Here is a 27,410-nt window from a genome sequence, read left to right as displayed (position 1 = left end):
TTCTTATGAAAATACTTATGGGTAAATTTATGTTCAGGACTTGGGACCCTAGGGCTTGAGGTCCACCAAGAAGATTGAGGGCCGAGCATCTGCAAGGAAGACGCGGTGTTTCTGACCTAGTCAAGACACTTGTTCCATATCGAATTGTGGGGGCCTGAGGTATCCTCTAGGACTAGAAATCAGACTCTATATCATGGGCCCCCCATAGCCAAATAATACAATTGGACCCTTTCACTGTGGCTAGTTGGTATTTCTAGAGCTGTTTCACTCCCTCTGAATATAGTGAATCTAACGATCATTAATGAATTATTGGTTAGACCGGGCTTAAAACCTGAGGCTGTTTCAGGCTAAAATATGCTGTATCTAAATCCCTCAATTTTTGCCTAGAGGTGGGCTTATTTAAATGTGAGATTGTGTTTAACGAAGTTGTCTGATCTGAAGACATAACAATGGAAGAAATTCTGAGTTTTAGGCCAGTGCATTTCAACCCTCCATGGGCCAATTGCCTTACCTTTTTTGCGGGGGGTGGGGACAAGGGGAGATAGTGAATGGGTTTGGATGAAGGAGTAATTTGAATTGGGAGGGTGTGGTTTTTTTTCTTTTAATGGTATTTCTTAAGCACTTACCATGTGCCAGAAACTATTCTAAGCACTGGGATTGTTACAAGATAATCACGTTGGACACAGTCCATGTCCAAGATGGGGCTCACAGCCTTAATCCTCACTTTACAAATGAGGTGACTGCGGCACAGAGAAGTTGTTTTGCAAGAGCCCTCATGAGACTGATGGGAAAAGTGATCTGCAGACACAGCCCCACTCACAAAGAAGGAAAACAATTGGGATTGGAGCGAACCCCAGCTAAACTCCACACACACTTGTAAGGAAAGGAGAATCACACCCCCTACAAACTGTCCTGTGCACGCCACTAAGAGAACCCGAGTTAAACGCTTCTTTGTGACCACTGAGTAAGAAAAAACATCGATTACTTTTTCACCCATAAAAGTAAGGAGAGAATGCCAGGGATTGCCCCTGAGCTGTCCCTCCACATTCTAGCTTCAGAGGGAGAGTGTCAAGAAGGCCAGGGATTGGAATGGTATTAGTAATGGTATTTATCAAGCATCGGAGTAAATTTAAGGTGATTCAAACACCGTTTCTGCCCTAAGCAGGGTTCTTGGTCTAGTGGAGGGAAGGCAGCTAGAAAGAGCAAAGGGTAGCAAACCTGGAACTGTTGCATATTCCGTTGTTTGTGTTCCCCTATACACACATGTACATGCGCTATCCAAAACAGTACAAAACTCAAATCCTTTGGCAGGATTTCCAGGTTTCAGAAGTAGAGACTTCTGGTGGTAATTTTCTTTTGCTCATTCCAGCCAGTGGTATTTATTGAGTGCGTACTGTGTGCAGAGTCCTGTAATAAGCACTGGGGAGAGGGCATGGCAATAAAGTTAGTAGACACATGTGCACAGCTTTTCATTCCCACACCACACTGCCCTGCATCCAGACTGTGGAACAGCTTCCACTTTGCCTGCAACCAACAAATTTGCAAGCTTAAATTTGTAGAGCCTTTCTAATTTTTTTCCAAAGCACTTTTACATTCCTCATTTCATTTAATCCCCTCTTCCCCACCCTGCCCCCCCCCCCCCCGAAAAAAAGGAAGGAAGGTACTATCCCCATCTTGAAGATGAGAAAATGGAGGAACATGGAGGTTGTGACTTACCTGAGGTCCCATAGCAGCCTGGTGGTAGAGCAGAGACTGTGGAGCCAAGGTTTTCTCACTGCCAGGCCCATTCTCTTTTCACCGGTCGCCACTACCTAATGCACCAGAGCGTTGTTGTAGCTGCTGACTGGAGTTTGATCAAGATGAGGCAGTTCCTGCTCCCTAGCAGAATTCAGTCTAATAATGCATCACTGTCAAAAGAAAATCAGGTGACAGGGTATACTCAAATAGCATTCATTGGAAAAGTTTTTGTAGTGCTTCAAGTGTAATTTGTTCCTGAAGGCAGGGATTGTGTCTATTCCGTTGTACTCTCCGGAGTCTTAGTAAAGTGCTCTGTGCACTGTAAACTCAGTAGCCTTGGTTGGCCCATAAGTAAAGTGCTTCATGAATACCAAAATGATGATTATTCCCTTTTCACTGACAGATTCCTGAGGAGATCACCCCTACGAAACCCTTTGGGGTTTCAGCCTGGTGATTGTTTTACCCTTGACTGATGAATTAGTGCCCCAAAGTGTTAACCAGGGTACAAGTTGGTTCAGACCAGATCTCAAAATTTGGTATATTTTGGGTTTTGGCCATAGATGGGGTTTGCCAGCAGTCCACTATGGGGCTGAAGTGGGGAAGTGTTTCAGGTTGCTTTATAGCCGAGAACGGGATGACAGGCCTTTCTCCTGGGCCCGAGAACCAACTAGAAGCATTTGCCCTTGGTAATACATGTCTGTCTCTGACCCCGTCTGTCCTCCTCTCGCGATACATCTGGTGTGAGAGGGAAGTCTAATGTGAGATCATTTGGATGTGAGTATATTTTGTTTAAAATGGCAGGGAAGCTTAGTGTAAAGAGCATGTGACAATGCTGTGCACATAGTAAGCGCTCAATAAATGCCATTGCTTGATTGATCGACTAGGAGACAGGGGAGTTGGATTCTAAAATCCCAGGTCTGCCGTTTGTCTCCGGTGTGAACTTCAGCAAGTCGTGTAACCTCTGTGTGCCTTGGTTTTCTCGTTGGTAAAAAGTTACAAAATGCCAGTTTCCCCTTCCTCTTGGACTGTGTGTCTCATGTGGGACAGGGACCCTGTCCAATATGATTATCTTGTATCTGCTTCAGCTCCTAGAGTGCTTGGCAAATAGTAAGCATTTAATAAACACCAGTTTTATTAAGAACACCATTGTTCTTAACATCAGTGTGAGTGTTTTGAGTTTAAACGTGATTTCTCAGTGTTCTCCAAGCTACCGGCCTGGTAAATCCACACGACATGGTAATTAGACAAACTTTTGATGGTCTCAGACCTTCAGGAGCTACAAATATTTACTTTGAAAACCTCTCCTTTAGTATTCTGTGTTGTGATATTTCCACGTGTAATTAAATCCAGAATTAAAAAAAATCTTGCCTTGTTTGGTTCAGTCATGGCTGCTAGTGCTTATAAAACACTAGTAGTTGTTGATGGGAGTCCTTAATTCCATATCTGCCTTGGGTGATACTGAATTTAGGGTGGTTGTTAACTTTAGCTCAGTTCAGTGGCCCCAAATTATATTCCGTAAAAAGAAAACTTTGTGTGTAACTAGAAGAGAATGTGGTTAATCCTCATAGGATTGAATGAGTGAACCAGGCAGTGATTGGAAAAGATGGAAATGGGGTGTTACGTGGTGTGAACAAGGCAATAATAGGAAAGAGGCTGGATAGTTAAGGAACTGGGACTAGGCAGTAAGGAAACTAAATCCCCTTGCTGTTTTCCTGTGGACCTCCATATCTCTGCCCCACTTGAGCCCAGGGAAGCATGGGGTGATTTCTGGGAAGGAAACTTGGTTTCCCTGCCTCTTGCTTCCTGGCCAAGTGTGAGTTTCTCATGTGAACTACCCTCAATACATCTGAAACGCAGTTTTTTATTTTCCCCACTCTCTCACTGACTGCAACTGGTGCCTTCAGTGTCCCACTCTCTTCAGGTTGTCAAGATTTTGTGCACTGGAAGTGGAAGTATTTCCTAGTCAGCAAACTAGATCCATGAAACAGGTGGGCAGTATGCCATCTCTCATATTTTTTTACATTTCCTTCCTTCAAGATTCCCTCACTCCTGGCTTCTGGGCTGATGTGATTTGGAGTGTGGGTTTTTAAAATTTTTTCTACCGTGTTTCCTCTCTGTTTGTAAGGGTCACTTCCGTATTGCAGCCCCTCGGCCCGGTTAGCTGCGCGACAGTGAAAATCCATCTCCCACAGAGGACAGTGTCACTTGTCGCGTGTGGAGTGGTCATCCCCGCCCTGGGTCAGGCGGCACGGCCGGATGAAGGACCGCTTGCGGAGCTGGGACCTGGAGGGATCCTGAGTTGGGGAGGGCTTTCCTCGGCAGAACAGTAGTCTTTCCCCCTTTCCCTGCCCCAGAGCACTTAAGTATATAAGTATATATCTATAATTTTATTTATGCCGAGGCCTGTTTACTTGTATTGATGTGTCGTCATCCCCCCACCCCCCCAGACTGTGAGCCCGTTGTGGGCAGGGAATGTCTCTTTATTCCTGTATTGTACTTTCCAAGCACTTAGTACAGTGTTCTGCACACAGTAAGGGCTCAATAAATACAATTAAATGCATGAATGAATTAATTCCCAGTCCTGTGCTCTTTCCACCAGACCACACTGCTGTACTTGTGTAACTACTGAATATTCAAAGTGTTTTCACATCCCATTATCCTATTCAGCAGGAAGCTGCCAACAAACTAGGGATCTGTTATTATCTATTCTAAATGCATCTGCCATTATCTAATGCAGTTTGGAAATGAGCCCTAATCACCATTCAGCTGTAAATTGGTGTGTATTGAGCACATGCTTTTTGCAGAGCACTGTACTACGCACTTAGGAAAGTCCAATATAATGGTGCTGGTAAATATGATCCCTGCCCACAAGAAGCTTACAGTTTAGAGGGGAAGACAGACATTAAAATACATATCCATACAGTCTGCCATCTCCCCAGTCTGGAATTTTAGTAAGTGATATGAGGCCGAGAGTGGGGTGAAAATCAAGTCCTTAAAGGGATACAGAGTCAGCAGTGCAGGGGACACATGTGGAGGAAATGAGGGCTTAGTCAGGGAAGGCTCCTTGGAGGAGATGTGATTTTTAAGATGGCTTAGGATGGGAGAGTGGTGGTCAAAAGCCAGTCAAAATATGTAAAAGATTGAAGAAGAGAGGTGTTTGCAGTGCTATGTCAAAGTGAGAGAGTCCTGAAAGAAATACTGGCCTTAAATATCAGTAGTACTATTGCAAAAGAGTGTTGTAAGAGGGAATGGCTGTAGTTGCATTCCTGTGAAACCTAACCAAAAAATGGTGTGGTCAACAATTGCTTCCACAGAACTATGGAGATTTGAAAATAATGGAAATAGTACAAGGCCTCTCATCACACCAGGTGAAATTCAAGAGGTTGTGGAAGATGAAAAAAAAAACTCATAAATTTGATAAGGCTAAAATTTCCTATGAACTTTTGAGTTTCACTTTTTCCTGACACTTCTTGATAATCGGCACTGGTTATTAGCACCTCATGGTAAACAATGAATTTTATAGTCCTAATTTGATCCTTTTGCAGTGTTAATGACCACAGGATGGTGTGAACCAATTCACAGCCACTTTACCTATTTTCTTTTTCCATGAGAAGCCAAAACTTGGCTCGAGCCACAGGTCGTTCCATTTGCTGTGAATTGTGGTGAAAAACTGTGTAACCTATCTTTTGTGAGTGTCAGGAGTGAAAATAAATGGAGAAGGACCGGAAGTGTTGTGTGTGAAAATGACTTTGCCAAGGTGGTGGCAGACTGCAGTGTGCCCCTGCTCTAATAATAATAATAGCAATAGTAATAATAATAATGGTATTTAAGTGCTTACTATGTGCCAGGCACTGTACTAAGCGCTGGGATAGATACTCCTACCCCAGCCCTTGTTCTGAGGTCAGATAATCTCTCTTGAAGAATTTGTATGTGTGTGCCTGTCTTCTTGTGAGTGTACATGCAGTGTGTGATTGTGTGCTCTCTAGACAGTAAGCTCGTTGTGAGTAGGGAATGTGTCTGTTAATTGTTTTACTCTCCCAAGTGCTTAGTACAGTGCTTTGCGCACAGTAAGTGCTCAATAAATACGAGTGGCTGACCAACTCATTTGCGTGCCATTGTAGTACAGGAGTGACCAACGAGCATTGAAATAATGAAGATCTGTATATTTTTTTTACATATTTTAGAACCCTGCACCAGGGGCGTAGGCTGGATTCCTAGGTCCTTTGGCTTCTGTCAGACCAGACCAGGTCAAAGCTGAACCAGGAGGATTTGATTGGGTTCAGATACCCCTGCAACTTCCTTGTTTGGAGCTGTTCTAGGCTGGGGAGAACATGGAGAGAACATGGAGAACATACATGGAGAGATGGCTAGGCCACCTCCATGAATGCATAGTGTTTTTTATTTGTTCATTCATTCATTCGTCTTTACTGAGCACTTACTGTGTGCAGAGCACTGTATTAAGTGCCTGGAAAGTACAATATAGCAATTTTATGTGTGCGGAATGATTAATATTTGATATTAATAATTAAGTACTAATAATTAATAAATATTAATAATGATTAATATTTGACTAGTGTACAGTTGGTCTAAATCATACTCTCCCCCTGCCTCTTTTGCCAGCTCATCTGGCATGCACCTTTTCTCTCACCTATACAAGGCATATATATTTCTCTCCAAGTAGAGAATACGTTGTAGGCCCTGCCGCTTGTCAGCTGTGGGACTGGGCAAGTCACTTCACTTCTCTGTGCCTGTTCCCTCATCTGTAAAATGGGGATTTAGACTGTGAGCCCCACGTGGGACAACCTGATCACCTCTTATGTGCCCCAGTGCCTAGAACAGCGCTTTGCACATAGTAAGCACTTAACAAATGTCATTATCATTATTATTATTATTGTTTTCCCTTTTAATAGATTTGCACACTGCTACTGCAGCCAGACTGCAGTATAGTGCTTACAACATTGGGGAAGACAGGTTTTGTCAAAAGTTAATTACACCCTCCTTTCTTGTGAGTTGCCCTGAAATTAAAACAAAGAAACTGTTCCACTTTTTTGTAAACTAATTTTAGAAGTTATAAAAGTCACGTATAGAAGAAAATCTCAGGCTTTTCCTCCCTCCCTCTTCTGTTCTTCCCCACCCGCCTCCTAGGCTTTTTGGGGTATAGGCTTAGCCCAAAACACAGCCATGGTGTGGATTTATCGTGTGCGGCTGTATCGTGGAGCACATTTCCCCGTAGATTCACATTCTCTGGTGTTGTTAGGTTCTGTTCTGAAGCAGCCCTTACATGTCCTGGCCTTACAGTTTCAGATTCTCATTGCACTGTAAATGCTCCCCTGTGGCCCCCTCCATTTATTCCTTTTCTTTGTTCTAGTGGCTTTCCTGCTCCCCTGTACCCCAAACTCAGTCCCCTTTCCTGTCCCCTACTCCCAGGCTCCAGTAATCGAGGCCCTCAGGCCCAGATAGTCATTCGGTCGAGCTATTTTACATGTAATGTTGTGAAAATTCAAAAGTACCTACTTGGAGTAGGGTCACTTTTCTTTAAAATAGTTTAAGCTCTTCGTCATTGCCGCTGTTCCCTTTTCACTCAGGGGAATTGAACCAGACCAAATGTTCCCTTTTCACTCAGGGGAATTGAACCAGACCAAATTCAAAACTGGAAGCCAGGGACTCGAGGCCTAATCCCAGACCTGACACTGTGGTATTGGGCAAATAGGTCATTCAACTTCTGTCTTTATCTTCTTTTGAAAAATACCCATAGCCCCCCCCCCCCCCTTTTTTTTTTTTTAGCTTGGGGTAAAAATGGCTTTGGGGATTATCAAAGTATTATAACTATCCTTAAATGTTTGGAAATACCTTTTGGATGTTTGGGTATTCTTAATAGAGATGTAATAAGTAATTCTATCTATAAATTCTCTTTCCAAGTGAGAAGTAAAACCATGCTGTTGGTCGAATTAATGTCTTGGTTAAGAAGATTGGGTAGTTTTCTTTAAGGGGCTGATTGACTTTGAATCCTAAAAGGGTTCGATAAAACAGGGTTTGCATTCTTGCAAAGCCCCTCGTTAAGGTAAACTTGCACCCAGCCATTATGATGCCACAAGCAGGCTCCCAGTTTCTTCTGATACCGTGCCTTGCGTTGTTGGACAAAAGATCCCTAATTCCCTGAACAATGTCCTTAGTTGAAATGCATAGTAGGAATGTGTTATGGCAGAACAATGTTTCAGTGCAATTTTGGTGCTTTTGTAGCCATGCTAGCCCCTCGAGGGAAAGAGACTATGTCTAATTCCTTCCCAGGTATTCTTTCTGAGGGCTACATCCAGTGCTTTGCGCACATTAAATGCTTCACACTATTACTATTTCAATTTTATTTTAAATTATGTTTTTCATTTTGCTAGTGCCTTTTTAAAATATGTAATGAAGCTGTGATGAGTTAAGTAGGCAAGTATGGCTGCTGCTGCCTGAAACTTCATCCGTTAATGTGGCCTAGTAAAACTCTTCATCCTGACCAAAGTGATCTTGGACAATTAATTGAATCTTCCTGTGCTTAGTCTGCTCATCTGTAAGATGGGGATTCTTGCTTAGAAAGCTGACAGACTAGTTTCATGAAGATCTTTGTTTTACTTGGTATGACAATGAAAGCAGGACAGAGAGAATCTGTCCAGGATAATTTATCTAGAGAGACGAAGGGTTTAGTGGCACGGGAAGGAGGCCTCTCTGGGGTCAGACCTTTTGATGGCGTTTTTGGTTATGTAGATGACTTTCGAAAAGTGCTTTTTGCATTATGATGTAAAATGTATTTCTCTAAATGTATATTTATCCATATTTTAATTAGAGAAGCAGCGTGGCTTAGTGGCAGGAGCACGGGCTTGGGAGTCACAGGTCATGAGTTCTGATCCCGCCTCCGCCACTTGTCTGCTGTGTGACCTTGGGTAAGCTACTTAACTACCTCAGTTACCTCGTCTGTAAAATGAGGATGAAGACCGTGGGACAACCTGATCACCTTGTATCTACCCCTGCGCTTAGAACAGTGCTTGGCACGTAGTAAGCGCTTCACAAGTACCCATTATTATTATTATTATTTAAAATCCAGAAAACCATATGTAATTTGTCAATTCCTTAATAATGATGGAATTGTGGTATTTAAGCACTTATGTGCAAACACTAGACTAAGCACTGGAGTAGATAAAAGGTAATCAAACTGGACAAGGTCCTTGTCTCACACGGAGCTCATAGTCTAAGGGGGGGGCAGTAAAGGTTTACTTGATGACAGTGTTGGAAAGTCACAGTTTTACAGTATCAGATGGTGCAATCCTGGGATTACCCCCCTCCTACTTGTCTTGTTTTATTGGCTCAACCTTGATAATCCCGGAGAGGTCAGTTAATCAAAGTACTCTAGTGTTAAATATGCTTTAGTTCTTCTGTCCTTTTGAGACAGCTGCCAGAATGCTAATTTGATCCTTATCAAGGTTTTCCAGAACTTCACATGCCAGATCACTTTTATTGCAAGCTCCCCAACGAAACCAAACAATAATTCCAAATTCTTCTGTGGAATTGCAGAGTTCTCCAGGGCCCAGAAAGGATCGCGGCCTGAAAGTTAAGGCCGATTGCCATAGCTATTCAGTTACTGACCAAACGTTTTCTCCATGTGCGAGGGAGGGAGGTGGAACAGGTAGTAAATGTTTTGAGAAATTCTTGTGAAGGAACACTTGTGCAAGTGCACGTTCTGCAATGATTTCATTATGGAAACTCTGGCTTACCCACATCCTTCCACCACTATTCTCTCCCCGTAAAGTAAGGTGGGTGTGTATCAAGGTTTTCACGTATTGAAGCTGTCTTAACCCATGTGCATTTATGCATTTACCGTAGTTAGAGCTCTTTCCTCTCCCTTTTAAATTAATAAACCCTTATTGAAGTCCACTTTGGGTTTAAAATTTGTCCAGTCATCTTTTCAGTCTGGTCAGGTTGAAAATGAAATATGATTAAGTGGGTATGAGGTATAGGTATAAAATTTGTGAGTTAAGAAGTGTGTGTGTATGTGTGTGTGTTTATATTGCCTTTACACTATTATTATCATGGTATTTGTTAAGCGCTTACTATGTGCTGAGCACTGTTCTAAGCGCTGGGGTAATTACAAGGTAATCATGTTGTCCCACGTGGGGCTCACAGTCTCAATCCCCATTTTACTGATGAGGTAACTGAGGCACAGAGAAGTTAAGTGACTTGCCCAAGGTCACACAGCAGAGAAGTGGTGGGGGCGGGATTAGAACCCACGACCTCTGACTCCCAAGCCCATTCTCTTGCCACTAGGCCACGCTGCTTCTCTAATACTTTGCATTACCAATCAGCCTTGGGTTTACCTTTATCCATACTTGAACTAGTAAAACGTACCAATGAAGTGTTTCTAAACTGCAGAAAACTTGTTTGATTACAAAAATCAATTCTATGTGAAAGATCTGGTTTGGCAATGAACAAATAAAGATGTTTGGACGGTGGCTGGGGCCAGATTTTACTGATTATTCTTTAAACTTGAGAGAAGACACTGACTCAAAGAGTAAATATATGTAGAGGAAAGTAACAACTTAAGAATTTTAGAATGAGCTTCCTCTCAAATGACCTAATGCTTTCATTTGAAGAATTAATGGTATTATGGGCTCCCTTGAGCAGTTGTTTACCCAATTTTCTTGTTTTGTCATTTTATAGCACACTGAGGTGACCAGTAAAGTTCTCTCTGAGGAGACAAAAAGCAGACAGCTCATGACTTCTGATCAGGACACTAAAGTTGTGGCTGAACCGCAGGTGCAGCAAGTACAAGAAGTGAAAGACAGTTCTCATCTAGTAAGTATAAATCTTTATGTATAATGTAATTTGAAAATTTTAATTGCGTGAATTCAGTAGACTTCTAAACATAGTTGACTGGGATACATAAATGCTGTCAGGACACAATTGAGGGGACCAATTAGGAAGACAAGATGTAGAAGTTATAATAGTTAATCAATAGACCGACTCTAGAAACATCCAAAATCAGGTGTCCTGGATAAGATATAATTGTAGGATTTGAAGAATCGTGTATAATACTTAGTAAACAGATTGTGGTCTAGCTGTGGCTATGTCGCCTATACAGTTTCTGGCCTTCCATAAGGTATCCCAGGCCATTAGCTACATAACTGCCCCATCCCTCCTCCTGAAGGCTTTTGTGGGCATTGGAGTTCAGGGTTAGAGAAGGAAGCAGTCAATCGATGGCATTTATTGGGTGCTTACTATGTGCAGAGCACTGTTCTAAGCTCTTGGGGAGAGTACAGTGCAACAGAATTAGCAGGCAACATTCCTTGACAATAACGAACCTAGAGGGGAGACACAATGAACAGCCTCGGTGGCTAGTTCAAGTCAGGAAAATCTGCAATTGGAGTCACAGTGTCTCTGGTAGAGACAATATCAGAGCCAATATTGTCAAAGACTCCGGGATTAGGACGGGGCCCCCATTTTTGCCTTATCCCAAGAAATTGGAATGATTGAGTTCCCCACAGGATCTGACACTAGACTCTATAACAAGAGGAAAATTCTAAGAAAGATCTGATGGGAAGAGGGGCCTGACTGGTGTTTTTGATCCAATCCCAGAAGGAAAAAAAAAAGTATCTTAGTGTCATTTTGGGGATGCCTTCCCCTCTGTCTCCCCCACCAGTGCCATCTGACGTAACCCCAAAATCAGCTCATAGTGGCTGGTGCCTGGTTTCTGAGAATGGCAAAATTACCTTCCCATATCTTTTAAGTTGGCTTATAAAAAGCTACACAGCATGAAAGGCACAAAGGTCATTCAGAGCAACCAGGAATCTGTGCCGGACCCTGGACTTCAAACTGTACACAACCTAGTAAATGGAGAAGTTGTTTTTTAGCAGGGGAATTGACAGGAAAAATGTGTCAGTAGTTTCACAGTGAAATCTTACCTTTTAGTTGTGTCTCAGAGATCATTTAGATTTGTCTTTGAGGTAGAGTTCTGACATGAAGTGTTCGTTTTGGTTTGTGGATATATTTGTGTCTTCTGAAGTAAGTTTTCAATTGTTTTCCTAAAAAAAAATTCCTATTGAAGTGTTCGGTGAGGTGGGACAATCCTCTAGATACTTTATATGGGAACTTAAGCATAATCTTTGCATTAAATAGAACCATTGAAATGTGAACAGAGTGAAAGCTGCAGAGCTGATAAATAAAAGGATTTCATCCCTAACCAAAGAAAATTAAGAATTGCTTGGTAGCTGCTAGATGAAGTTACGTTTGGGGTAACCTCTGTGCCTGAGCAGGGGTATCGACTGGGAACTTGTCTGCTAATGTTGTTGTACTCTCCCAAGTGCTTAGAACAGTGCTCTGCACGTAGTAAGCGCTCAATAGATACCATTGATTGAGGATTGGCACAGCACATCATGAATTCTGGGGTTGGCAGTGTCCAGACCTCCTTCTGACCAATCTTTTCTGGTCTCCGAGCTGCAGAGGGGACCGGGGAGATGGGAAGCTTTCTTGAGTAGGCAAGTAGATCCACCCCCTTGCCTGGATCTCTTCTAGGCCCTATGCCAGCTCTTTCTGTTCTCTTCTGGAATAGGATCAACACGCTTCTTCACTTCCTTAATTGAAACAACGGAAAACAAAATCATCATTCTCTACTACGTAGGCAACTGAATGCACGAGTGAATGTTTAGAACAATTAAGTTCTTATAATTTTGCTGCGCAGTAACATTTACTAAGTGGCTACCATAGGCAGAGCACCATTCTAAGTGCTGATACAAATATGCGGACACTGAGACCTGAACCATGACCAAGGTGGAAAAGTGAAGCATAGCAAAACCAAAAAAAAAAAAAAAGAATCAGAGAAAAATCAACAGTTGAAAAGCATCAACAGCAGGAGAAAAAAGTATTACTGCTTTATAGGTAGAAGAGTCCTCAGACCTTCATCATCATCAATTGTGTTTATTGAGCGCTTACTATGTGCAGAGCACTGTACTAACTGCTTGGGAAGTACAAATTGGCAACATATAGAGACAGTCCCTGCCCAACAGTGGGCTCACAGTCTAAAAGGGGGAGACAGAGAACAAAACCAAACATACTAACAAAATAAAATAAATAGAATAGATATGTACAAATAAAATAAATAATTTTCATGTACCAAACATAATCCTCATGATAGTAAAGTGTCCGGCTTCTTCCCTGGACCTTAGGGAGCCCACGGCAGTATGCGTTCTTCAGGCCAGATGGTCCTGGGCTTCTAACAGATTCTGAAACAAGTTAGCTCCCAAATGAATAAAACAAGGTTTCTGTGATTGCATCTCTTGAGTTGTATTCAAAGTGTTCTCTGGACAGGTAGGTGTTTCACTCCGTTCATCTTGTTAGAATGTCTCCAGTCTCAGCATAGAAGCCTGAAAGGGTTAGGGGGCTGCTTTATGTGTGCATCTTAAAAAAAAATGGTATTTGTTAGGCACTTACTCTGTGCCAGGCACTGGAGTAAATACAAGCTAATCAGATTGGACACAGTCTGTGTCCCAGATGGGGCTCACAGTCGTAATCCCCATTTTACAGATGAGGTAACGGAGGCACAGAGAAGTGAAATGAATCGGCCAAGGTCACACAGCGGGCAAATGGCAGAGCTAGGATTAGAACCCAGGGCCTTCTGACTCCCATTCATTCATTCAATCGTATTTATTGAGCGCTTACTGTGTGCAGAGCACTGTACTAAGCGCTTGGGAAGTATAAGTTCGCAACATATAGAAACGGTCCCTACCCAACAACGGGCTCACAGTCTAGAAGGGGGAGACAGACTACAAAACAAAACATGTGGACAGGTGTCAAGTCATCAGAACGAAAAGAATTAAAGCTAAATGCACATCATTAAACAGAATAAATACAATAGTAAATTATGTGCAAGTAAAATAGAGTAATAAATCTGTACAAACATATATGCAGGTGCTGTGGGGAGGGGAAGGAGGTAGGGCGGGGGGGATGGGGAGGAGGAGAGGAAAAAGGGGGCTCAGTCTGGGAAGGCCTCCTGGAGGAGGTGAGCTCTCAGTAGGGTTTTGAAGAGAGGAAGAGAGCCTAGCTTGGTGGATGTGCAGAGGGAGGGCATTCCAGGCCAGGGGGAGGACGTGGGCCGGGGGTTGACGGTGGGACAGGCGAGAACGAGGCCTAACGGTGAGGAGGTTAGCGGCAGAGGAGCGGAGGGTGCGGGCTGGGCTGGAGAAGGAGAGAAGGGAGGTGAGGTAGGAGGGGGCGAGGTGATGGACAGCCTTGAAGTCGAGAGTAAGGAGGTTTTGCTTGATGCGTAGGTTGACAGGCAGCCACTGGAGATTTTTGAGGAGGGGAGTAACATGCCCAGAGCATTTCTGCACAAAGATGATCCAGGCAGCGGCATGAAGTATAGATTGAAGTGGGGAGAGACAAGAGGGTAGGAGATCAGAGAGGAGGCTGATGCAGTAATCCAGTCGGGATAAGATGAGAGATTGAACCAGCAAGGTAGCGGTTTGGATGGAGAGGAAAGGGCGGATCTCGGCGATGTTGCGGAGGTGAGACCGGCAGGTTTTGGTGACGGATTGGATGTAAGGGATGAACGAGAGAGCGGAGTCGAGGATGACACCGAGGTTGTGGGCTTGTGAGACGGGAAGGATGGTAGTGCCGTCTACAGTGACAGGAAAGTCAGGGAGAGGGCAGGCTTTGGGAGGGAAGGTAAGGAGTTCAGTCTTGGACATATTGAGTTTTAGATGGCGGGCAGACATCCAGATGGAGATGTCCTGAAGGCAGGAGGAGACCCGAGCTTGAAGGGAGAGAGAGAGAGCAGGGGCAGAGATGTAGATTTGGCTGTCATCAGCGTAGACGTGATAGTTGAAGCCGTGGGACTCCCAGGCCTGTGTTCTATCCATTAGGCCATGCAGCTTTTCTTAGGGTAGTATATTTGCAAGTTCAGTATTCTGTAGCAATAGTTCAGTCAGAGGAAAAATTGGAATTACCAGAGGAAAATTCACAGGTAGGTTTAATCTAGCTGTGAATTTTCCACTGGTGATTCCAATTCTTTGTTTGCCTAGTCTAAGCCTCCCCACAAAACATTACCAATAGAACAAACAGATTAAATGCTCACCATGTGAAGGGGCCTAGTTTAGAGGCCTGTTCCCTGGGACAAAGGCTGCAGAGCAACAGAGTGTGGAGCCAAGACACCAGCAGCAAGAAGAGGAGGGCAAACTGGCTTCTGCTTTTCAGTTTTTAAAGCCTCTGCCCCAGCAAGTGCAGAGAGAGGATTTCTGGGAGGCCTTGCTATTTCAGGTTATTTCCTAGGAAGAGGAAATAACCCTGGCCTTCTGGGAAACTTACTGCAACCCCTGTTTCCCTTCAGTGGCTTAGCCTGTCCTCCCACAAGAAATCTGAGTGGCTTTTTGGCAGACAGTGCAGCCCAACACCCTGTAAACCAAACAGCAGTGTAATTCTCTTTCCCATCAGTGAAAGAGAAACGTTCGCTTTGGTGCAGCTTGGTTGACTTGCTCCTTGGTGTCAGCCTTTCCATGGGCTCCCTAGCCCAAAGCCCTCCTCTTTCTCAGGCTGGGATGAAGCCTGAATGAACTTGTAAGTCAGTATTTACCAGCTCGTTATTGCTCTTGGTGGCTACTTTAATATGTCAGGCCAATCACGAGGTCAACCTGATGCGTATATGCCTAGCTTTACGGAAAATAACTCCGTTTATTTCCATTACAATTCAGCTCCTGGGACAGAGAACAAGCCTTGTGTTTAGTCTCTGCATGTCTTTCATTTTAACGTTTGGGAAAATAATCTAGAGCCTTTTCCACCATAGTAATGATGGTATTTGTTAAGCACTTACTATGTGCCAAGCACTGTTCTGAGCACTGGGGGAGATACAAAGTCATCAGGTTGTTCCACGTGGGGCTCACAGCCTTAATTCCCATTTTACAGATGAGGTAACTGAGGCACAGAGAAGTCAGATGACTTGCCCAAAGTCACACAGCTGATAAGTGGCGGAGCCGGGGTTTGAACCCACGACCTCTGACTCCCAATCCCGTGTTCTTGACACTAGGCCATGCTGCTCCTCTGTACTTCGAACCTAACTTGAGATTTCCGTGTAATTTGTCGGTTCAGGCGAGTACTGATCTGTTCATCTGACTACAGGCCAAGACAAAAAATGAAAAAATCATAAACATTTTCTGTAGGCTACTAATTCTCCCTTTCAGATACATCTCCCAAATCTTGCAAATAGGTTAAAAGGTAAATTTTCACTGATGATCCCTATTCTGTCAATGTCTCCTCTCCCTGCATAGGTTCGCTCCATGCCAACTTTGCATATTATTCATCTAAGAAAGCACAAGACTGCAAAATTCTCCCACAAATTTGTCACAAACTGAAATTGCACAAAATGGTTTGGGCCCTTCAGGGCCTCCTATTGGGACTTATTGCCCGATTTCTTGTAGCTGTCATCAGATACTAAAGTCATAGCTAATTCATGGTGTCTGTTGTAGTAAGTTTTTCAGGCTGGTAAGTTCAATTTGGAATGAAAGAAAAAAGGATTTATGGATTCTAGTGCTGTGCAGTGGTAACCAAAAACTTCAGAGTAGGGGTTGAGATACTACTAGGGAGATATTAGTTTTCCCTGCCAAGTTGTTGAACTGGCACTGGGTAAAATGCACTTTTTACCCCCACAAAGTGGCACTTTACTGAAGCTTTGCACAGGTATAGATTGACCCAGACGCATCCCAAAAGATCAGGTCAGGCTTGTACTAAAGCTGAGCTCGCTGGATTTGGACACCTCCCCCTAAATCCCAAACTGGAATTCATAAGGTTGTTAAGGGCAGGGCAGGGGATGCGTCTGTTTGTCCGTGTATGTTGTGCTCGAGTACAATCGGTTGAATTCAGAACTACGTCAAGTCCTCTCTTACTGCTAGTAGAGAAGTTTAGTAGTTTTGTGGTGGCTTGGAAGGGACAGGGCACTCTGATATTTGTAATAATGATGGTATATCAGCGCATAACAATGATGATGATGATGGTATTTGTTACGTGTTTACTATGTGCCAGGCACTGTTCTGAGCACTGGAGTAGATGCAAGGTAATCATGTTGTCCCACATGGGACTCAGTCTTAATCCCCATTTTCCAGATGAGGTAACTGAGGCACAAAAAAAGTCAAGTGACTTGTCCAAAGCCACACAGCCGATAAGTGGCGGAGCCGGGAGTAGAGCCCCCAAACCTCTGACTCCCGAGCCCGTGCTCTATCCACTAGGCCATGCTACTTCTCTGTAGTTACCTGCATGTTCGCGCCAGGCCCCAGTGGTATTGATCGGCTGCTGAAGCGAACTGCTGATCCTCCAACCATTACCCGGCCCAGCGAAGGCCCAGCTCAGTGGGTACAGCCTGAGCAGAGCTTAGAACAACGCAGGGGGCTCTTCAGAGGAGGGCCCAGCAGGAGCTGCCCCGGAGACAGAACGTTCTCTGCACTGGTTCACCTATTGAGATCACTAGGTTCTGCAAACCGATTCCTGCTCAGCAGGAGGTAAAGGTAAAACCAAGAAGAATATCGAAATCACGCTTTGCTCCCGCTCGACTCCACCTCACCCACTCACCAACTTAAGACACGCACTCCGTCTCATCATCTCTACCCTCACTGACTCTGAAATCACTCTCAATGGTCACAACCCCTGCAACCTGCTTTCTCTCGCTCTCTCTCCCCACCTCCCCACAGATCTGTCCTGTTCCCCCTCCGAGACCTCCAGGGTTTGTTGATCCGGACCAGTTTTCTCAAGTTGTCACACCCCACACCCAAGCTACCTTCCCTTGACACAAATTGTTGATGCCTTCAACGCCCCCCTCTCTACTGAACTCAACTCGCTCGCTCCTCTATCCCTTCACCAATCTTGTACACTAGCCCCCAGCCCTAAATCATTTCCACAATGTACTTTGCTGGCTCCTGCGCAAAACCTGTGGAGACTGCTTGCCGAAATCCATATACTGGGCAGATTACGTCCATCTTGCCTGCTGTAACTCTGCCCTCTCCTCTGACCGGCAACATTATTTCTCCATCCTTGTTGACTCCCGTGTCCGTCATACCTATTTGCAATTTATTTTAATTTCTGCCTCTCCTGCTAGACAGTAAGTTCCTTGCGGAGCAACTCTGCATAGTACTCTCCCGAGCATCTAGTACAGTGCTCTGCACTCAGTAAGAACTCAATAAATTCTCAAGTAGCACTGTCCCCTAGTCTCCAAGATATGTGAAACAGAACTTGAGGAAAAACAGTCAGACCATTCTAGATGCTAGCTCCTTGGGCTTGGTTGGAGGAAATTTACCTCCAGCCACCTGGGGTGTAGGAAGCATCACATTGCTTTCCTCAATCCAGGTTAACATGTCTTAGAGACCCTCGGGCAGCCAAAACACGACCACCAAGCAAAACGGCCCATCCTTCCAAATTTCGGGTCCCTCCTAGTAGCTCTCAATCTCCCAGAAAAGCAGTATCTGATCCCATTGTGTATAACACATTTCATTACAGAATAACAAAAATGATTTGGGGCATCTAGTCTGAACCAATCCAGTTGGGTAAGATGCAGTAATATATATTATCTTTAAAACGTAACTCAGACTTAATTTAGACGTCTGATGGATTTAAATGACTAAACAAGGAAACATCCTTTTCTTGCACAGAACTGAAGCGAACTTTTTTTGAGATGAAAGAAGGCTTCATCCAATTTATAGCTTAAAAGACAGCCATCTAATTCTGAAATACCAGGCACCTACAAAACTAAAATCTCCACAGAGGAGCATTTTAAGAAATCAGGATTTCATCACTGAACTTCATTTTCAGGATTTGCCTTCCAGTGGCAGAATGGATGCTTCACACTGGAAAGTCAGAAGTGAAAAGCAAGCCTTTTTTTTTACACAACATGTCCAAGGTCAGCAGACAAGAATCTTGAAGATTTTCAGATTTTTGACAAGGAATATGTTTTCATGATAAGTTCCAAAATTCAAGGGGAAGAACATGGCATAGTGGAGCACAGGCCTGGGAGTTAAAGGACCTGGATTCTAAACCCACCTTTGCACCTTGCCTCCTGTGTGGCCTTGGACAAGTCACTTCTCTGTGCCTCAGTTTCCTCATCCATAAAATGGGGATTCAGTACCTGTTCTCCCTCCTGCTTAGATTGTGAGCCCCTTGGGCAACAGGGACTGTGTCCAACCTAATGGTCTTGTATCTACCACAGTACTTTGTACAGCGCCTGGCACGTAGTAGGTGCTTAAGATACCATAATCATGGTTATTACTATTATCCAATCTTTCTAAGAAAACAAATGAGATCAGACTGCACATTTCAGTGAATTAATTTTACCTTGCAATGGGAGTGGAGGTAATAGGCTCACTTCAAGTGAGCAGAAGGGACAAATGTCACATCTTGTGAAGTATGTCAAAGAAAATAATCTGCAGTAATTTCCATTTAGTCCAGATGATGAAGAATTTTTACTTTGCAATGGGAGTGGAGGTATTAGACTCACTTCAAGTGAGCAGAAGGGACAAATGTCACGTCTTTTGAAGTATGTCAAAGAAAATAATCTGCAGCGACTTACATTTAGTCCAGATGATGAAGAATTTAACGATCAGTAGATCCCTGTGTTTCACTTTCCTCACTGTAAAATGCAGATTCAGTACTTGTTTTTCCTACGTGGACTGTGAGCCCCGTGCAGGGCAGGGACTGTGTCCAACCTAATTGACTAGTACCTTCCCCAGCGCTTAGATCAGTGTTGGACACATAGTAAGCACTTAACAAATTTTTTTTTTTTTAAAAAATGGCTGTATGGGAAGTTACTTTGGTAATTCTGTTTGGAAGAGGCAGGGCATGGGTGTGTAGGCAAGGTTTTGCTGCCCACGTTAGCTATTTTTCAGGGATCCTGGGCCTGTCCCTCTTGCAGATTGCCGGTGGTGGTGGTGGTTTGTTCAGAAACTCTCACCACTGGTGGCATAGCTTCAGCAGTCATTCCCAACTTAACAGAGTAGGCACTGGCATCCAGGTCTTCAGATTCCCCGAGACAGCTCTCTTTCCATTAGACAAGTAATAATAATAATAATAATGGTATTTGTTAAGCACTTACCCTGTGCCAGGCACTGTACTAAGCCCCTTCCTTCCTCTTCCCCTCGTCCCCCTCTCCATCCCCGCCATTTTACCTCCTTCCCTTCCCCACAGCACCTGTATATATGTATATATGTTTGTACATATTTATTACTCTATTTATTTATTTATTTTACTTGTACATATCTATTTTATTTATTTTATTTTGTTAGTATGTTTGGTTTTGTTCTCTGTCTCCCCCTTTTAGACTGTGAGCCCACTGTTGGGTAGGGACTGTCTCTATATGTTGCCAATTTGTACTTCCCAAGCACTTAGTACAGTGCTCTGCACACAGTAAGCGCTCAATAAATACGATTGATGATGATGATGATGATGCTGGGGGGATACAAGCAAATCAGATTGGACCCAGTCCCTGTCCCATGTGGAGCCCACAGTCTCAATCCCCATTTTACAGATGAAGGAACTGAGGGCCAGAGAAGTGAAAGGACTTGCCCAAGGTCACACAGCAGACAAGTGGCAGAGCTGGGATTAGAACCCATGACCTTCTGATTCCCAGGCCCCCTGCTCTATCCATCATGCCATTCTGCTTCTCAGTAGCAGGGTTCTGGCTTGAATGCAACGCTTTTTTGGACCGAGTTCTTCTGGGGCTTATGCGTGGGCCATCCTTGTAGTTGTCTCCGTGGTAGTAGTATTTATTGAGGACCTGCCGTATGCAAAGCACTGTGTTGAGCACTGGGGAAGAATGCGCAGGTGAGCATTAGACTCACCCCCTGGTCCCCAAGGAATTCCCAATCTCGGAAGAAGGTCTGGGTGCCTCCTCCCAAGGTGCCAGGGGGAAGGGAGGGTGTCTGTAGGCAGTGCGATTCATCATTTATAGGTGGGGACTCTCAGGCGGAGAGATTTACCCATTGAGCCTGGAATCACAAGAGTTAGTCAGAGCCAGAAAACGGACAAGGAACAGGAACACTGACTCACGGGATCCGTGTTCCCAGCCAGTCCCGCTCGTATTGGTACTGGAAAGAGCACTGTAGCGGACACCTGTTTATTGCGGGCAGAGCACTTGCCAGGGGTGCTAAGGAGTAGACAGTAAAAGACTCGGTACTTGCCCTCAAATATTGTACACTCCAACGAGGGCAATCTGGAAGACCGAAATCACACACATATACGGAAACAGGAGGAAAAATATCGATATAAGGGGTATCCACTAGAAGAGTGGAAGGAGAACTAAATGGAAGTATGAAAAGGTGTCACTCCCCATAAATAAAATAAATAATGATGGTATTTGTTAAGCGTTTACTATGTACTAAGCGCTGGGGTAGATACAGGGTAATCAGGTTGTCCCATGTGGGGCTCAGTTTTAATCCCATTTTACAGATGAGGTAACTGAGGCCCAGAGAAGTTAAGCGACTTGCCCAAAGTCACACAGCTGATAAGCGGCGGAGCCGGGATTAGAACCCACAACCTCTGACTCCCAAGCCCATGCTCTTTCCATTAAGCCGCGAAGTGCTGCATGTGATTGTCTGACATGAGTGCCTTTGTTAATCGACCCTAATTTTCCCCCTTTATGAGGTTGGACGTATCAGGCCTATTGGCAAATTACTGTATTTTTAAATGGAACTTTAAATTCTTTGGTTTAGTAGGAGATCGTTTCCCTTGCATTTTATTAAGTAATGCATGTATTCCAAGTGTAGAGTGTGTAACTGAGAAAACTACAGCTAAGAAACCACTAAGGTGGCGAATTGGGGGCCGGCAGTGGTTAGTTAGGGTTCCCCCAGAGGAGAGGGGAGTGATTTTTACCAAGCGCTTAGTACAGTGCTCTGCACACAGTAAGCGCTCAGTAAATACGATTGAATGAATGAATGAATTTACCCCAAGGAGTTAGCACCATGTGGGCAGTATAGTGACTTTGCCTTCATAGTGAAAGCCATTAGCAGTTTGTAAAGCCAGAACACTGCCCACATTGTTCCACAGTGTTACTCCTGGGGTAATCACTCTTCATCATCATCATCAATCGTATTTATTGAGCGCTTACTATGTGCAGAGCACTGTACTAAGCACTTGGGAAGTACAAATTGGCAACATATAGAGACAGTCCCTACCCAACAGTGGGCTCACAGTCTAAAAGGGGGAGACAGAGAACAAAACCAAACATACTAACAAAATAAAATAAATAGAATAGATATGTACAAGTAAAATAAATAAATAAATAGATAGAGTAAAAAAACACACACTCTTGTCTGTGTTGGTTGCTTAAAGCGACTGTATGAAGTGGTATTTAATTTTCGGAGGAGGGGGGAATGATAGATTTACCATTAATTTTAGAGACCAAAAGAACATTCCTTGAATTAAACAACAAAAGTCACTCCATGATGTATTCCGTTTTGATCCTAGGAAATATTTGGGGGGGATTGTACGGGACTCTTAAGCAATTTAGTGGTCTGTGGTAAATTAGAATTGGCTTTTGAGTGGCAGTGACATGTGAGTTCCCTGTAACGAGTTATTTTTGGTATCTGGGTGTTGGCTTCACTTCGGGCACTGGAGAAAGTTAGTTGAGGTACATTTAAGATCTCACAAGAGGACCAGAGCTTTGTGCTATGAGTTTTCGATCATGGGCTGCTGCTTCAGCAAAGAACTAAATGACAACAAAAGCAGTGAAAAGACTGGTCTGTTACAAAAATCTGGGGAAGAGGAGGCACCAGAAAACAGGATAAGTAAAACTTTATCTTCAATATTGGATACTGTGCAGAGTAAGGAGCTACAAGAAGTAGACAAGACAGCTAATGCGGCAAATGTTGTAGTTAGCAGTATTAGAGGCTTGCAGACGGACAGGGAGCCAAATTCCGTAAGGATGCTTTGGGCTGAAAAAATGAAGTTTCCATTTTTTAAGACTGTGGGGAAGACAGAATGTGAAAGGTCTACTAAGAATATTATGGATGAATCCTCTAATGTGTTTTCTTCATTGAATTACATACGAAAGGCCTTAAATAGATATGAGAATCTGGAGAAGAGGGAGGTTGAGAGTGACTTTGTTGCTTATGATAAGGCCTCTGAAAACTCCAGTAGTAATGCGTACTTGGTGAATAATGGACCTGAACCTAACGTGGCCGAAGATTTGTGTTCTCGAAATGACTCTGTTTCTCTTTCTTATGCACGAGTGCTTTCAAACCAAAGCTTACAGGAAGAGGTTTCCTTACATGGGAACTATCTGGAGTGTAATACAGGAGCTTATAAAAACTCATTAGCAGAGAGTGGAAAAGTGGTAAATTTGCAAATCAGTGCTAATAATGGGTATAAACAATCTTCAGGTATGTCTGATAAGTTAGCAGATGAGAAACTCTTTCTTCATGGCATTGAACCGATCCTGAATTTGAGAGAGAGGGGATTTTATAGCATTTGTGCTCTCGATACCGATTATCTGAAAATGGAAGAAGAGATCCCTGTTGTCATGCATGCAGAAACTGCAACAAGCAAGTGTCATTCAGCTGTTGCCACCGAGGGAATGTGCAGTGAGCCATGGCCCCTAGATACTGCGATGGAATTTTCAGTTTGGCAGTCTGTTCAAGGGGCAGCTGGGTTAAAAACTCACCCTCAAGAATTGTCAGGACACAAAACAGCTCCAAATGCAGTAAAGGAGACTTTCAATGCGGAAATTCTGCCTAGTCCTGAATTACTGACAGTTAGTGATCTACAATCTAGTAACAGTCCAACTGAAGATCTAGAGGAAAAAACTGAATTTCAAAAGGACTGTACTCAGATGAGCACATTAGCTAGCGCTGGCACCCTCGCTGAATTAAATATTAGCACAAGCAATGATTTACCAAAGCATTTTCATGCTCATCAAGAGCGAGATTGTCATAGTTCAGAAAGAGCAAATCATATTGATGATGCCTCCAGTAATTTCGTTCAAAACACAGAAAATACCCAAAGAAATGATGAAAGTAAAGCATCATCACCAAATTTATACCTTAGTATGGAAAGGCTCCCAAGTGAGCTGGAAAACAAATTTTCCCAACAAACATTAAGCGATAGTCTAGGGGCATTGGACATAATAGACAGTTTTCCTTCAGTCACTCAAGATGGACTTCAGTTCATTCCGGAGGACTTCAATGCTAATCATTTTAGAAATGAATTTCCTCAAATGCCCTCTGATCACAAAGAAGCAATGTCAAATTCTGGTGATCACAGTCTTGAGTGTGAACAACTCGTAGATACCAAAGGGAAAGGTCTGGATGGGTGCAAGTTGGAAAGTGGAAACGTTCAGTCTGAAAAAAAACCTTTAAAATCTGAGAGCAGTCTGTATTTTCAACGGGATATTAAGATTTCTGATGTAAACTCTCCTGTAAATCCTACTCAAGAAGGGGAAAATAATAAGGTTTCAGTGGAGCCCAAGTCTTTGTATCAGATGGATGTACCCGCTGATTCTATCGTGAGCAAGACTTTGGAACAGTTAAGCGATAGATTTTCAACATGTGAATTACATGGCTCAAGTCCATGTGAAATAATTAAAGACAGAAGCAATCCGTCACCTAGATGCTCACAAAAACATGTAGAAAGTGTAGGTAAAAGGTGTTTTCAGAATTCTGATTATTTAAGGAAAGAGGATATTTCATTTGAATCACCTTCAACTTGTCCAGATGCAAGTGAAATTGATTTAGACGATGAACGTTCATTTCAGGCACTGGAAAATCGAGTGTGTGATGGGACTGAACTTAAAATTTTAGTAGAGAGTTTAGTAGAGCCATTTGCATATTCACCGTCTGAAACGGACAAAAATGAGACGAATCAGTTCGAATCACAAAATTTAATTCCAGGTTCTGAAAGCACCCTCGATCAGAAAAATAGCATATTAAAATGCAGAAAAGATTTAGTGCACAGGACAACTCAAGATAACCCTGCTGAACTTCTGGGAGGTGCTACATTTAAAATAAATCCAAAGGAAAATAACTTGGAAGCTTTTAAGACAACTGATGACAAATTTGAAGCATTAAATGTACAGATTGATTCCGCTTCAACACCATCTGAAATGACAAAGCACAATTTTAGTGAGAGTGGTGAAAATCCAGAACTAAAAGCAATGTGTAATGGGGAGTCTTCTGATTATTCAACTGAAGAAGTTACTGAAAGTTACGGAAGCTGCCTTTCAAATTTAAGGCAGCCCAAATTTCAAGGTGAGGGGGAAGATGGACTCTCAGCAGCAAAAGAAGATATTGATCTGAACGCTCTTAACTCCTCAGTTTCAGGTGATACAAATGAGCACATATCCCGATCGCAAGGAATAAGTGTGGACTCAAAAATTAGGGGATATATTTCACAAGGTAAAGAGAGTGATGCAAAAAAGCAGGGTGGTGCTAATTATGAAAAAAAGCTCTGTACACCAAACACACCTGACGGACATCCATATGTTAGTGTTGATCCAACACAAGTAGATAAATACGCTGCTACTCCTTCATATGAAATACCTCAAGCAATTCCAGTCATCTCAGTTGGTGATCAAGAATTGGTGCCACACAGGAAGAATTATGTTCCACACCATCCCCCGGAAGATATTTCGATGGAATCGGAACAACCCCCACAAACTGACTTGCGGGATTTCCAAGGTGAAGGGAGCTCCCAGTTTTTGAGTGACTTTCCTTACTGTCAGTCTGGAACCCTAACAAATCAGATGTCTTCTGAGAGGCTTCTCAATGGTGGTGGTGAATATTTGTTGGGTTACCTATGGACTAGTCCGACTGCAAAAGAAACTTTGGAAGATAACCAACAAATACTTAGTCAAGGACCACAGAATAGACAAAATAATTTAGAAATTGCTTCTTCATTTTCAATGGAAAGATGTCCTTATCAGCTGCTGGTACCGGAAGATAGCGGTATTTGGGGATGGCAAGATAGAAGTGAAGAATTAGTAAGTATTTAAACATGATTTGATGTGACTTGAGAATCCCTTTAGTGTTTTATAAAAGAGAGAATGATCTCTTAGATGTTTACTAATTAGCTTGCCCAGTCAATCAGTTGTATTTATTGAGCCCATTGCATATGTCTCGTAGGTGAACATTTCAGGCTGGTATATATTTTTTTAAAGTAGTGATTATTTCTGTAGCTTACAGTGCCATATTGGCAGGTTGCAAAAATCTGTATTTTGATTTCTTTAAAAAGTCTTTGAGACAAAACTATTCTGGTTATTGGAAATTTGGGTGCAAATGATGGCCAGTACCTCCAATTATTTCATACTTAAATTGGCAATCTTCCATTTTTACAATTTCAGTTCGGCAGATTTAGTCAACTCCTGTTCTTATGTATTCTTATCTAAACTCTTCATGGGTGTTAAAAGCCTGCTGGGTGCTGCAGCATTTTATTTTAGGTCACTAACAATCAGCATGCTATACGAAGATTTATATAAAGGCAGGAAATTGTGCATATTTTGTAGATTGAAGTTATAGCTTTAAATCTAGCCGTTGAAACTATTGTGGATGAAGTAACACTTCACATTTGTTGCGTTATTTAATACCATGACAATTTTACATGCTCACTTGCATCTTTAAACTAAAACATTCGAAAACTGATGTCTCCAGGTTTCCTGATGGACAAAGGGAGATTTCAAAAGTTTTACTGGGTCCTCCTTAACAGACATATTTATTCAGAGCAGGGAAAATAGCCACTAAAAATCCATATATGCATTAGTATTGCCACCTAGGGGATTTAAAAAAATCAGTGATTTCTGGATTTCTATATTATGTGTCATGTCATGGAGCCATTTAACTTCCAGTTTAAAAATTCTGGAAATAATTCCTGAGTGCTGTGTTTACAGTAATGAGAAATGAAAAATTATTGAGCAGTTTACACCGCCTTTTATCAGAATTAATTGGGGTGAAGCCTCACTGAACTAATTGTGGCTAAGGCTAGTCAGTAGAACATTTTAACAACCAAGCAAAATTGAGTTTGACTACTTCAGCAGTCACTCCCTCAATTGGACTCAAACATTCACACTTTTTAAATGCCTAAATTAGCCTCCATTCAAAATAAGTAAGGTTCAGATAATTGGCCTATTAATATCTTAGGCTAGAGCGCCGTGGCAAGTAGAAATTAAAGTAATATGGTTCCTCTTCCTTTTTGTTCTTCTACCCTCTTTTATATTTTTTAACAAAACTGCCGCCATCAAAAGCTACTGGAGGCTTTGCATTAAATATGATGATGATGCTGTTGTGCGGCAAACGGCAGAAGCCTCCTGTGGGCAGAACCGGGACCAGATCCCAGGTCTCCAGATGATCAGCCCATTGCTCTTTCCATTTGGCAACAGAAGGGCTTAATTTAATGTGCAAGGGAGTGGGAGAGCCTGGCGTGTTTTGCCAGTGTATTGGATTTATTATAAAATGTTTTGTCTTCAAGGTAGGTGAAAAGACCTTTTACTGTCAACTTGACAGTGCTCCCTGGGTCTTTCAAAGCTTTGACCTTTCTTTCCCTTTCCTATTGGCTTCGTACAGCAGGAGTATGGTTTTACACCCCCCCCACACCCCCACTAATTTTTTGTTCAACAGCACCACCAAAATATACTCCTACTGTTCTTTAGGTTGGGTAGTCACTTAAGCCGAGTTAAATTCTCGAGTAGTCTC

General features: G+C 42.9%; 1 protein-coding gene across 3 annotated transcripts in view; it reads left to right on the top strand.

Annotated features, from left to right (window-relative positions):
- The window catches only part of LARP4B (La ribonucleoprotein 4B), a 77,989-nt gene that overhangs the window by 16,489 nt on the left and 34,090 nt on the right, over positions 1 to 27,410 (top strand). For 2 of the 3 annotated variants that reach the window (XM_038755493.1, XM_038755492.1), the window contains exon 2: positions 10,432 to 10,566. In XM_038755493.1, the coding sequence (XP_038611421.1) occupies positions 10,486 to 10,566 (81 nt within the window). In that variant the 5' untranslated portion in view covers positions 10,432 to 10,485. Of the gene's footprint in view, positions 1 to 10,431; positions 10,567 to 22,414; positions 25,706 to 27,410 lie in introns of those variants that run through there. The other variant, XM_038755491.1, reaches the window with a different exon arrangement.

This window comes from Tachyglossus aculeatus, chromosome 13 (genome assembly GCF_015852505.1).
Source record: "Tachyglossus aculeatus isolate mTacAcu1 chromosome 13, mTacAcu1.pri, whole genome shotgun sequence".
NCBI classification, from domain to species: Eukaryota; Metazoa; Chordata; class Mammalia; order Monotremata; family Tachyglossidae; genus Tachyglossus; species Tachyglossus aculeatus.
Note: the sequence above shows the minus strand (reverse complement) of the source record. Positions and strands in the feature narration are given on the sequence as shown.